Consider the following 14224-nt stretch of genomic DNA (forward strand, 5'->3'; position numbering starts at 1 on the left):
ATGACATATATATATATATATATATATATATATATATATATATATATATATATATATATATATATATATATATATATATATATATATATATATATAAAGCAGTTCAATAAACATGTATCCCCTCTCCCTTAAAACTTTTAAAATAGTAAAATTTGGCAACAAACTTATTTTAGTAGCCTGGTCAGGGATATCCGAAGCTTCGCCATTAGGAGGATTTCCGGGATAGATAAAGAGAAAGAGAGATATTTTTGGGTGTGAAGAAATCATAAGGTGATCACCTCTATTTATAGTGCATATGCACACGATACACTTAGTGTGCGTTGTGCACACGACTCGTTGCTCCATCCAAAGCTCGTCATGTGTCACACTTATGGTGGTCCACGTCTCTGCAATCTTGACGAATCTGGGTGTCAGACGTACATGTCATGCATGGTGCACTTCCCGTACATTGTTAAATTTTCTCTAAAAATTCATATATTCCTTATATGAATCTTGTTTCTTACCCTCTTTATATATTTGTGTAGCTATCCTTGAGTACTACAACTTTTCTTAAGGTTGCGTCATCAAATTTGAACTTTTATTTTTAACCCGTATTTTATATATTTCGAAAAATCGTATCTTCTTTATACACACTCCGGTTTTGAGCTTTTTCATTTCAAAGTTCTTATCTCTTGGATTACTATTATTTTCCTTTTAATGACTTTAGATGAAACTCAATTGATTTCATTATACTATTCTGACGTTGATTACGTTAATAACGCAGTTGATTTTATTTCTTTACAAAATCACAATTCCTCCGATCGGAGTCAGATTTTTACAAAGTTTATATCCTTGGGATCACATTATTGTATACTTTCCAAATATAATAACCATTATTAATAGTGGTATAACTTTTTCGTCACTCATTGTTTACCCTATTAACCTTTTTCTAATCATAGCATATCCGATCATATTTTCCTGAAATATGAAAAAAAACTCTATTGTTACCATCTGTCGATGCTAATATCCAGTGACGGTTGTCGATCGAAATTTCTCTGTTGTCATACTTACTATGAGTTGGAACTACCACTTTGAAGCTAGAATCTCCCCGGTCTTCCATGTCAGTCTTAATGCTTAAACCTGCCCATGGCTCTTTTTCTTCAGTTCCAGCTGCACCATTACCCATCACTAAAGATTGGGAAATTGACTTGCAACCAAGTTCAGTCATAACTCTTCGTTGGATGTATGAAGCAGGTCTTCCAAACTTGGAATTCTTAGGCCTCGTTTGTTTTTCTACAAAAGTACTTTCTAAGCACTTTTCCCTTTTGGTAGATAGACGTTCCGCAAGTGCACGTCTTTTTCCGTAAACTTGGAAAAAGACAAAAGAGATTCAACCACTTCCAAAACAAACACCTTAGTCTCTTGGTATAATCGTCCCATCTAAGAATCCATGTGGGAAACTTATGATCTAGTAGCTGAACAATGTCATGCATTTCGCCTTGAGGACAAGGCATTTTACCAGGAAGTAGCGATAAAGAACCACCAAAGGTGTACTCGAGAAAAAAGAAACCGGTTCACAGCTACGAATACAGAGCAGCTGAATTCTATCTTTGGGAATTGGCTGAATCCACTAGGTCAAACCAATTGAGGGTCAACGGGCTGAATTTACTCAAATCAATTGTTTGTTAATCATGGAATCAGGTGAATGAGTGATTGTATACCTATATATATATATATATATATATATATATATATATATATATATATATATATATATATATATACAAGATAGATTATAATCACAAACATAACTTTCTAATAATATGATAGGACTAAAGAATCAATAAGGGAAATTCATAGATATATACCGAACATAACAACTATTACAACAACAATCTCTAGACTGAATATAAGTACAAATTGGTTATACTAACCCTAACATAATCAATTGATCTGTTTAAGGTTACACAAACCGCAATTAACAAATTTCCAAAACACAAGGAATAAACACCCTTACACCAATTGTAATACACACCAACACTAACCAAAATCAACAACAACATTTCGCAGTGTCTTCAAAACCTGGATCCATATTTCCTCCTTCTCCTTCATCACCACCCTCATCCGGTGTTTCCTTATACGTATAGAAAGACGCAACTATAATATAGATCACAAGATTAACAGCACATAACCCAGACAACGTCCAATAATATCGATCCAATCTGCTCTTATTCAACGAAGGCTGAAACCAGTTAGGCTTTTGGTCTCTCTCACTCACCTTCCCCACAACATAAACCGACAAAACACTAGCCATTGTCCCTAATCCCAACACACCCTTTGTGAAATACGTCAAATATTTCCTCATCGATTCAGGAGCTTGATGCTTAAAGAAACTTGTGATACTCGTGTTAGCAATCCCATCAACAGCTGCAAGAAGCATATACTGTGGAAGCAACCAAAATATACTCATTGGGATCTTCTCATCAGGTTTGTCTAACAACCCATGATCCCTAATCACATGTAATCTTCGAGTCTCCACTTTTGCAGCTGTAATACAACATAATACAGATAAAACCATTCCTGTAGCTATCCCAACTGGAGGAGCATATTTCTTGTTGAAACACATTGTAAGGATGGAGTAAAAGTATGTGGATATGCTCCTTGATATTTGATAGAACAAAAGAAAGATCGGAATCGTGATCTTGATTTTTCCAAGTTTACCATCCATTCGATTAGCTTGTTCAAGAAAGTACGTGTTTCCGATCGAAAGCACGATTCCGATTACTATGAATGTTAGCCACATTGGGAGAATACGGATTCCGATCTTCGTGTCTTCTACTTCGCGAACACTACAAAGGTTCCAGTTTTTTGATTCCGGTTGTTCTTGTAACTTAATAGCTGCCTTGTCTAAGCACCTGTGTGTTTCAAATTAGAATCATTAAAACATTCAAAACATGATATAAAGTATATGTAATTACATTGCGACTATTTTCAGTGTTCTTTTTCTAATGAGAGAGAGAGAGAGAGAGAGAGAGAGAGAGAGAGAGAGAGAGAGTACCTAAGGCTACTGGTGGATCGAGTATCTTCCTCATTGTAAAGCTCTTTAGGATCGGGAAGTGGTTGAGAAAACTTACGTGTAGTAGCTACAAAGACTCTTAATGTGGTTGTTAATGGACTCCCTTCAGCTGGCTTACATGGTTTATACACTGAATGTCCACTAAAGAACAGAAGTGTTGCAACCAATGTACATATAGCTGGAATCCCAAAGCGGATTGACCATGGCTTTATATATGGAAGTGCAATACCTCCAGCAATTAGTACAATCACCACTATTAATAAACCTAACATTTGCCAATATATTTTATTTCCCTCTTTCTCTTTTTCGTGCTCTTTCTCTTTCTCTTTATTTGTATCTTTATCTTTATCGGCTTCGTTTTCATTGTTTGTTTGTAGATTCAAGAATGCCATTAAGGAGACTACATGACCAGCCATTCCTACTGCTATTAATGGTAAAGCAGTATAAAACAAGACTTTTTGTGTATGTCCAATACATTTCTCTTCGTACTCATTACATGGGCCGAAGACTGGAGGTGTTGACATGGACAACAAACCTAATCCCTGTATTGATTTGGTTTGGTTTTAGATTTTTTTAGGAGTTACAGATGGAAATATTGTGCGTTGAATAACTTACTATAGTGTAGGAAATGCTAGAGAGAAGAAGCATATAGTAGTCGCCTAAGAAGGAATCGACAATATATGCAAACACAATGGCTAAAACTGCTGTGATTCCATCCCAAATGTTTATAATGCCAGCAGCATGTGTCGTGCTTAGATTCCAGACATTTGTTAAGTATGTCATCATGATATACATTGCAAATGCAGCTAACAAATCCGCCCATAGTAGTGCTGAAATTCCCATAAGATAAGAATAAAGTTCTAGTAGAGGAATAGGATCATCTTTGTAGATAATAAAATCATGTTAAAAAGATAGAATAGATATGATAAACAATTCGTAACTTTTTAAAGCATAAACTCCAATAAAAATGTTAAGGTCATAGTTCTGTTTCGAATGAATATAGGTAAGCTCCAGTTTAAAGCAAAGCATCAGATACCAAACTACGAGCAGCAGAGCAGAAAAGGGAAAAAGAGAAGAAGCTAAATCGAAGATCTAGCAAGCTAGATACAGTATTGGGATTTCAGTTTAGATGATTACCTGAAATCCTAACAAAGGAAGCCATTATTGCGTTGACTTGGAAGGTTGGACTTTTGGTTGCACACAGATGTTCAAATCCGAATCTTTTGGTAGATTATATGACGAATAGCTGAACAGGGTGAATAAATCTGTAATCTCAGATGCGAAAAAGAAAAGCTACCAGAATGGGAGGGGGGACCTGGATTGAGGGGAAAAGAATTACGATCCATGTCTTCTCCTTCTTCGTGAAAACATCGGAGTCATATTCTTAAGGATTCGAATACTCTGTCTAGCTACCAATCATGTACTGTAATCATAAAGAAAGACCATAACGAAAGACCGCATTGACTGCTTATATACTAACAAAAAAAGACTAAAAGACAGAAATTGTTCTATGGTTAGCATGATTTTGCAGTTTAAGTCCTACTTTGTTGATTTTTTCAAAAATGGTCCTTGTTAGAGGTTTTGATTTCAATTTTAGTCCCTAGGCCAATCATTATCCATATGTCTCCGTTAAGTTACTTGTAAAAGACCATTCTACCCTTGCATTTGTCTTTTCTACTTTTTTGATATGTTTCTTAGCTTTTAAGACTATTTACTTAATTTAATCATATTTTTATCCAAAAAAAATGAAACATGTTACTACGTGGGCTTGCGGATACGTTGTTAGCTAGTCATTGAGGATCTCTTCTAAAGAGAATTTTGGAAGTCACATTGCATAAGATAGACAAAAGCTAAATTAAAAAGTTATACTGATGGATGGACCTAAGTCTTGTTATCCGATGTCTAAGTTAGATGTTGATTAAGGCTCTGAGTAAATTGTTTAGGTTTCGGAAACATTACCTTCTTAATGCATTTTTCTGGGGGTTTTATAGGCATCTTAGTGTTCTCCGCTACGGGGTTCTACCTGGTAGCTTGCATTACCTGGGTAAGGGCAACTATGTGGTTTGTATTGATGAGTACTTTTTATATTGCTAGGATCTTGTACTTATACGTAATTTCTAGGATGTATCGTTTAGGGAAACTTTATTCATCGTATATCGATATTGCATTACAGTCTGTCATCCTTTAAATAGTTGTGTTTTTGTCGTTTTATCCACCAACTTGCTATACCGGGTTGATGTCAGCCAGAATGGCCAACTCGGGTACACCATCAAGCCCCCAGACTAAAGGGTAAATAACAGTGCGAAAATTGTTTATCGTTTACACTTTGAAATCTTCCTTGGTTTTCGAAGTGTTAATGGTGCAGGTATTAATTTGAGATAATTACTTTATGTGATTAGGCGGGGGCTAGGTCATCGTTTCGAGTTCGGGGATATCGAGCACGTGAGTTACTAGATATCATATGAGGTGAGTCTTCTAACTATGCCTTACCTAGAGTGGTAATTATGTGTGACCGAAAGGTCTTACGTGCTATGACGAGTATGTGATATATGTTTCTATGTGATATGTATGTGTTATGTATGTTATGAATAATATGATATGGACCGAAATGTCAATGTGAGATGGACCGGAAGGTCAATCTAGGTATGGACTGGAAGGTCAGCAGTGTATGGACCGGAAGGTCAATATGGGATGGACCGGAAGGTCGACAAAGTGGGGCCGAAAGGTTTACTTAGGTTATGGGACCGGAAGGTCCCTGAGACACATAGACCGGAAGGTCTCGTAAAGCTATAGCCTCGAGTAGCTAATTGTATGTACATGGTATTTTGGGAAACTTACTAAGCATGCATGCTTACCGTTTATTTGTTATGTGTTTCAGGTACTTCAGAGGACCATGGGAAGGCACCGACATGATTGTACACACACCATATGTTTAAGAAGAGTTGTTGTGGATCCTGGCTTTTATTTGAGATTTTGAAAACTTGTTAAATGAATGATTGATGTTGAACATTATGATTGTGTTTTTATGAATTAAAAATGAAAAATTTGGTTTGAAAAATTATGTTGTTACAATCAAAGTCTTCAAAGGTTGTAACACTTTTCTTCATATGGTTGTTTTAAACTTTCTAAGCTTTGCAAAATGATCATTGGTGGGTTAAATTTGTTTTAGTTTATTCAAATCTAAAAATGTTTTTGTTGCTACTTACGTCACTATAATTAGACTGTCTATGAATAAAAACCATACGATAATAATCGAATTTGCATCGCCTTCCTCCTCGTAATACAAATGAGAAATCTGGTGCAATACATCATACATCTTATTTAATATTGGTGAATTATTCATAGCATTAATGTCCTTAAGAGAAATGTGACTTCTGCAGTTGACATGCCAGATCTACAAATCATGTGAGGTTATAGCTTCAAGTATAATTGATATATAGCCTTGATTACCACACATATATTTCCCATGATATGCAGCTAGACAATTTGCATGTAGTCCAAGCTTCCTAACAATCCAAGGAAGCCATGAACGTTTGCATGATGAGCATACAACTTGTGTTTGTCATTGGAAATAGAGTAATGCAAATAGTTTGAACTATACAATCTCACGACATACTTGTAAAAATTGCGAAAACTTTCTCTTTGGATATGTATGGACATTCTAAAACTCTCATTTAGTTTGTCAGGGGTAAGGTGCCATATGATAACATACGAATCACGGTTGTGCATTCTTGTAAATAATGAAATCATATTGTACCTTTTGCATTTGGGCGTTGTGTATAAAAATCCATACATTGCTGTCACATCTTCTAATATACATTGAAACAAATGTTTGTGCATCCGGACCTGATGTCGGAAATAGAAACCTTAGGAAATAGCATACATATCAAAATAATCATGTATCAGAAACTGGTGGGCAGCTTCACAACCTCTTTTTATATGTCTTTTTCGTCTCCATTGCATATTTCCCGTTTTATCATCTAATTCTTGTTGCAACGAATTAGCAATGGTGATCACGACTTTTAGCATGAATTCTAGGTTACTGGAAAAGGAAGAAGACGATGATGAAGAAATCATTTTTTAGAGAAAAGAAAGATTTGATGTTGTCTAATTTGGTGGGATATATTTAGTACTTATAATGGGTTGAAATTGGATTTTTTTTAAAAGTTCATTGACCCCCACCCCCATGCACACACACACACACACACACACACTCTCTCTCTCTCTCTCTCACACACACACACACACATCTCTCCTTTCTTATCGACAATTGAATGTCGTTGAAGCTCCCCATACTCGACATGCCAACATGGTACAGCGGTATCCGCCGAGCATACCATGGTGCATGCCGAAACTACTCTATATAGTCTTATAGTTGATGCAAATGCATATTGTCAAACATGTAAGGGGAGTTTTGGACTTGGTCTAAAAGATTATTGATTTACTGATTTTTTTAAAAATAAATAAGTATGAAAATGTGTTTGGCCAGCGAATAAACATTTTTTTAGAACACCTTCGTAATTCTCATTCTCTTGTAAAAGTCATTTTAGAAAAAGTCGAAGTACCTGACTTTCTTGTTATTTTTAAAAAGAAATACTAGGTTGGGGAATTATTTGGTCTGAAACCGAAAAATCTGAAAACCAAATCGAATCGAAATCGATATTAGACCGAACCGTATTCAAATTCGCCTTTTGGTTTAGTTTGAAACCTAAGCGAATTGTGAATTTGATTTTTGATTCGAGTTTTGGTCTCATGAAGTGTAAACCAAGTCGAACCGAAAAAACTGAATTTTATAAATTAATTGATTAAAAAAATATTTTATATATTATATTAAATAAAAGTATTAATTATAAAATAAAAATAATTTTAAACAATTTACTCTTTGGATCATTTTGTATAAAAACTTTAGAGATTTCTATTTACAACTTTAGATTTATATTTTAAAAATATTTTAGTTTATGTTTGAAATATTTTTTAAGTTAATATTTGGTTTACTCGGTTTTCAAACCGAACAAACCGAATTAGAATTCGATTTTGGGTTTGAAACTTTTTTTTGGCCAATTCGAAAATCAAATCAAATCGAATTCAAATTATCTAAACCAAACCGAATTAGACAAAAAAAACCGAACCAAACCAAATTAGTATTCGATTTTCGGTTTGGTCTAGATAATTTAAATTCAATTTGATTCGGTATTCGAATTGGACAAAAAAAAAAAAAAAAAAAATTCAAACCGAAAAAACCGATTCAAGAAAATCCAAAAAAAAAAAAAAAAAAAAAAAATACCGCCGTTTAAGAAATACCCGCCCCTTAATACGATCCTCCAAATCTACCCTTCTATCCTTCAAGTATCAAATAAACTCGCCTCCACGAACTTCACTCCAGCTGCCATCTTTCTCTCTACCGCCGACCCTTCTCCTACCTCCGCCTCTAGTCTCCGATCTTGCCGCCGGTTACAGCGTTCTCCGATATCCTGGTAAGTCTTAATTTTCTGGTTCGGTACAGCTCCTGGAATCATGAAGCACATCAATCACATCAATTTCCTTTTCATGTGTGATTACTGTGTTCGTGATTGTTGTTCCACCTTGATGATGGTTAGTTCGATTTCTTCTCACGATTGATTTCGATCTCATCTACTTAGTCAATGCAACTTAAATTCATTAAATTGTTTGCTTTTATTTGCTGGAATTAAGTAAATAATAAAACATGTCGATAACTTAGTGGCGCCTAACAAGTGTTTGATGAAATGCCTAATAACAAAGAATGAGTGAAAGTGCACACCTGCGAAGGGTAATTTGCTCCATTCAGCTAGTAAACATAGTTCTGCTCCCTCCAAACAACATATATTTAAATCTGCAGACGACAACCTACATACATATAGGTGATCAAAACTTTGTAAATATCCAATTATGGTGAGAAATGTAATATGACACATTACATAGGAATTATTTGTAATTTGTATTCTTATTTTGTATGAACGTATAATTTTTTTTTAGAATTTTTACATTTAGTATTATATGGTTTGATTAAAAATATAAATTTTGTAAAAAAAAAAACTAATATTATATTATATATTTCGAATTTTTGTTAAAAAGTTATAAATTTTGTAAAATAAAAGCTAATATTACATATAAAATATTATATGCAACAATATTAAAATATGTAAATGCATTAAATCGTTTGCTTTTATCCGGCGCCTCTCTTCGATTCCTCCCTGGAACTTATTCAGCGATTTCTCCTCTCTGCTGGTATTGCGTTTTCTATGACCTCCTTTCTATCTTGCCACTTCTTTTTGTGTTTTTGCATGTTTCTTATGTGCTTGTTGAATCTCCTCTGGTAGTGAAGATGAAGCCATGAAGTGTAGTTGTGACAAAGGATTTTGTTTATTAATGGATACTCAGCTGTTGCCGTTTTAGTATCTGTCTTAGTCTCAACTTTATGTAGTGATGTTTTTATGAACACCAACTGTTTGATAATATTCCCCAATGATTTACATTTACTCTATCAAATTTGATCTTCAAGTTTGAGTACGTGTGTATGATTAAGTTTGACGAGTCAGTTGAACTTTTGTAAACAATGGAAGTCAGAACTTCTTCGACTTGGTGCATCTATTGGTAGTTGTTCGTAATAGACATAGAATTGTATCAAATCCTTGAAAATGGGTAGGTGGATGTGGATCCTTTTGTAATTAACCAGTCAGATATGTCTAGGTAAAAATAACAATTGTTCTCTTCTCATTTAATGTTTATCTTTCAGTTTTATCAAGCAATCTTGTTGTTTGAAATGATTCAGATAGTTAAATTCATAATTTGACCATCTTTTGTTTCATTAAGATTCACAATTTTTATCAAACACACATACTTTCATTTAACACTGATTCCAGATTGACCTCAAAGCAACTTCTCATTTCTGTCTAATAACTAGTACTTCTAGCTTCTCAGTCTCAACAATGGAGTTCATCTTTCAATTAAAACATTACAGTGTGACAAATTAGTATGCACGTAAGGTGTTTGATAAAATGCTTGAACCAAATTGTAAATGATTCACCCCATTAGTTGCAACCTGGAGTGCTTACTTGAAGAAGAGAAGTGAGAATGGGACTCTTTGCTGACTCAATATGTGTAAATTTTGCTTATAATTCAAAGTAAATGTCTATTTTAACAATGAAGTACTATGAGAAAATTCCTTTTTTGTTGTATATCATTAATTAGTAATTGATTCGATCCTTCCACTAATTGTGTTCCAACATCTTGTGTAAAGGTCAGTTGCACACACTACACTACACTACAAACAAGTGCAGATAATGGGAAAAGCCTCGAGAGATAAAAGGGTACAATCGTCATTCTCATGCATTACATTTTCTTTTGATTTTATTGGTTCTCTACCCTTATCTTCATGACATAAATTATACATAGGATATCTACTATCGCAAAGCAAAAGAAGAAGGTTGGCGTGCACGAAGTGCTTTCAAGCTTCTTCAAATTGATGAAGAATTCAACATTTTTGAAGGTGCAAATTACATGAATTCTTGATTCCTTCTAAACACTAAAACATGTTCATACAATTTTATAACATGACACAATTATCTTTTGATGATTTTAATGCTTTTAATTTTCAGGAGTTAAGCATGTGGTTGATCTATGTGCTGCACCTGGTAGCTGGAGTCAGGTATGTGATGCTGTGGATTGACCCAAAACAATAAAAAACTTTTAAATTTCCTCTCTAAGTAATTGGCTTCTTACGAAATATGATTGCAACAATAGTATAATTATAATCCAATTTCTGTAATATTGTATTCATTAAAGATACTTTTTTGTAGGTTTTGAGTCGTAAATTGTATCTCCCAGCTAAGCTCTCATCTGATTCAAAGTGAGTTTGTTAACAATGTAAAATAATTTCTTGTATTTAAAACTTATACATTAACTTTATGATATATTTTGTATCATAATTTACAGGGATGATGATCTTCCACTTATTGTAGCTATTGATTTACAACCCATGGCTCCAATTGAAGGTGTTATCCAAGTTCAAGGAGACATAACAAATGCTCGAACAGCTGAAGTGGTGCGTGTTTTTTTTGTGTTTTTGCTTCTCTTTTTTCATCTCTTCTAAGTGAGACAATGGCTATTTTTGATGATGACAATGAGGAGGGCATTTTCGTCTTTTGCACAAAAGATAGTGTGTCACTGTTCCACCTTTTTGGGAATTGGGTGGGACAAAAAATTGCAATTTTTTGTCCCATTGGTATTAGTCTTAGTCCAATGCATGCCAAATACATATAGAAGGTTACCAGGAGGGCGTTTACGTCTTTTTTCACAGATGAGAGATCGAAAGAAAGCGAGTCTTTGTTCCACCTTTTGTGTGGGGAAAATGTAATTTTTCCCTAATGACATCAATCTGATTCCAATGCATGCCAAATGCAGTAAAGGCCATCAGGAGGGTATTTACGTCTTTTGCACACCATTGACATATGTCATGCCATGTTATGTCATTGGTGTTTTCCTTTTATATATGATTGTTTGGTATGTATTTTCAGGTAATTAGGCATTTTGATGGATGCAAGGCTGATCTAGTTGTATGTGATGGTGCTCCTGATGGTAATATTACTAATATGTTTTGTTTTTTTTCATATTTGTTTTATTTTCCACAATTTAATATAATTTATATATATGATATATGATATGAGATGTCTTCTTCATCATGCTTCTTTCCACCTTCCAAATGCAGTAACTGGACTTCATGACATGGATGAATTTGTTCAATCACAACTGATATTGGCGGTAATTGTTTCTAATTTTTAGTGATTATTCAACCAATTAAAATTCATATTTAATATTAGATAAGTTTAATCCTATCTAGTAAGAAGCTAGTAAATGTAATTTTCTTCTTTGATGATGTTATGCATGCTTAGGTGTTGTTGTTTGGTTGGATGGAATATGTTATGTTTTTGTTGGAATGTTAAATAATGTCAATGAACTTGATTTTCAGGGGTTAACAATTGTAACTCACATACTGAAAAATGGTGGAAAATTTATTGCAAAGATCTTCAGGGGAAAGGATACAAGCCTCCTATATTGTCAGGTTCAAATACTATCTAATGATTTCCTAATTATTTAAACTGTTTATTTTTAAAATTTATAATCTGTTTTTCTTGCAGCTAAAGTTATTCTTCACTGAAGTAACTCTTGCAAAACCAAAAAGTAGCCGGAATTCAAGCATAGGTCACTCCTAATTTTCAATTTTCTAAATTGTATTTTTGATATTTATTTATGAGTACATGAGTACATGACTTAATAATTAAATATGAATTTTAAATTATGATTTTTTTTTAAACAGAAGCATTTGCTGTTTGTGAGAATTATTCCCCTCCTGAAGGGTTCAATGAGAAAGATTTGCATCGCCTCCTTGAGAAAGTTGGAACTCCATCTGGTGCAGATGACTTAGGTATTATTATTTTACCATTTTTCTTGACACTTTAATATTTTATAACCTACTTATATGTGAATTTGTTACATTGGACCAGACAAACTTTCTAAGGTTTTTTTCCCGATAATGTGGACGCAGAGGGCATTTCCGTCATTAAAACATACGAGAAATCAAGAGCGATCCCTGTCCCATTCTTCCACCTCTTTTGAACAAGACAAAAAATTGCAGTTTTTTTGTCTGATAGACATCAATTCCAGTTCCAGTCCAATTCACACCAAACGCAGTACAATCTTTTGTATCTTGTCCTGCCCCGTTTGTTACACATGACACAACAGACAACCTTGTTCAGCATTCTACATGCATTGGACTGGAACTGAAACTGATGCCAATAAGACAAACAAAAAAACTATAACTTTTTGTCTCATTCAAAATAGGTGGAAACAAAATGGGACAGTGCTCGCTCTTGATTTCTTGTATGGTTTAAGGACGGAAATGCCCTCCGCGTCACTCATCATCAGAAAAAAAAACCCTAGAAAGTTTGTCTAGTCCAGTGTCACAAATGCAAAAGTTTTCACAAATTTATTGAATATGATATGATATGATATGACAGATTGCAGTAGTGGATGGTTGGAAGGGCCAAACAAGATTTATATACCGTTTCTCGCTTGTGGGGACCTTAGTGGTTATGACTCTGACCGTTCATATCCGCTTACAAAAGCCGCGGACGGAAGTTATAAGAGCTTGGATCCTGTGCAGCCTCCGATAGACCCTCCGTATAAGAGAGCTCTTCAAATGAAGAAAGCTTCTAACAATTACAATTAACAATGCCTTTAAAATGCTTTTACTTGATTCTTGATTCGACTACTTCTGTTAGTTCTTAACTGAAATCAGTTATTAAACAGACACTGGATTCAAATTAGTCATGAATGGTTGTTTTTTTGACGTAATGATTAGTGTTTTTGCAAATTGTTGCGTAAACTGTAATTATTAGTTTTGCAAACTCAGTTGCCGTTTTATTTAGGTAAAAGCTTGTCAAAGCTTTTGGTAAATTTAAACTATAATGGGACCAAAATCATGGTTTGGTTGACAAAAAACAAAAAAAAAAAAAAACAATTGTTTAACTAAATAGTTAAATTTGTCAATATAATAGTATGTACAAAAAAAGGTGTATGAGTTAAATGAACAAATACAAAAATGTAATACTGTTTAAAACAATAACATAGATGAACACGAAATCCAGTTGGAAGTGAATGGACCAACCCATAATGCATTATTACTTTATTATTAGTCTTTGAAGAATTGGTAAAGTGATGGATGAACCTCGTGGGTGTGTCTTGTAGTGTGTACAAGTCACGTGAACACTGTTCACCCGGGACCCCTACACGGCTACTCCTTGAGTGTAGGTCTTCGTTAGAACATCTATAATAGAAGATCTTTTTTTTTGTTCAGTTAGTTTTAAAGTTCATCAAAGATGAAAAAAGTTATTATGGAGCATATGCGCACGAATGGAGATATTCTTAAGACTCAGTGGCGAACTTGTGGGTTAGGTTGTGTATACTGTTGTAAAACTGGAATAACTCAGCCGATTACTCCGCAAATTACTTGGACTCAGTAAGGAGTTTGTTCTTGGTGAAGGTTGGTGCTTTGACCCATCTAAGTTTTTTAATTTTATACAGATTTATATAACAAAAAAAATATGATTTACCTTATAAATTTGGAATGAAATACCTAAAAACTTGGAAAAA

General features: G+C 34.1%; 2 protein-coding genes across 4 annotated transcripts; one reads left to right on the top strand and one right to left on the bottom strand.

Moving 5' to 3' along the window:
- Positions 1–1823: 1823 nt before the first annotated feature.
- LOC145011221 (protein NRT1/ PTR FAMILY 5.5-like) lies at positions 1824–4508 on the bottom strand. The gene is made up of 4 exons (XM_078969881.1): positions 4193–4508; positions 3671–3885; positions 3038–3597; positions 1824–2894 (listed from the first exon to the last, which is right to left on the bottom strand). The coding sequence occupies exons 1-4, from the start codon at positions 4215–4217 to the stop codon at positions 2030–2032; spliced, it is 1665 nt and encodes a 554-aa protein (XP_078826007.1). The 5' UTR covers positions 4218–4508; the 3' UTR covers positions 1824–2029.
- Positions 4509–8386: 3878 nt separating this feature from the next.
- LOC145011951 (S-adenosyl-L-methionine-dependent methyltransferases superfamily protein) lies at positions 8387–13445 on the top strand. 3 transcript variants are annotated; one of them, XM_078970698.1, is made up of 12 exons: positions 8387–8529; positions 10314–10383; positions 10469–10562; positions 10672–10721; positions 10873–10922; positions 11009–11117; positions 11590–11650; positions 11781–11833; positions 12042–12134; positions 12211–12274; positions 12390–12497; positions 13090–13445. In XM_078970698.1, the coding sequence occupies exons 2-12, from the start codon at positions 10357–10359 to the stop codon at positions 13299–13301; spliced, it is 921 nt and encodes a 306-aa protein (XP_078826824.1). In that variant the 5' UTR covers positions 8387–8529; positions 10314–10356; the 3' UTR covers positions 13302–13445. The 3 variants fall into 3 exon arrangements, with proteins under 3 accessions (XP_078826824.1, XP_078826825.1, XP_078826823.1); XM_078970699.1 differs by having other exon boundaries at positions 10319–10383; XM_078970697.1 differs by lacking the exon at positions 8387–8529 and adding an exon at positions 9240–9301.
- The last annotated feature ends 779 nt before the right edge of the window (positions 13446–14224 follow it).

This window comes from Lactuca saligna, chromosome 8 (assembly GCF_052625555.1).
Source record: "Lactuca saligna cultivar CGN05327 chromosome 8, ASM5262555v1, whole genome shotgun sequence".
Classification (NCBI taxonomy): Eukaryota; Viridiplantae; Streptophyta; class Magnoliopsida; order Asterales; family Asteraceae; genus Lactuca; species Lactuca saligna.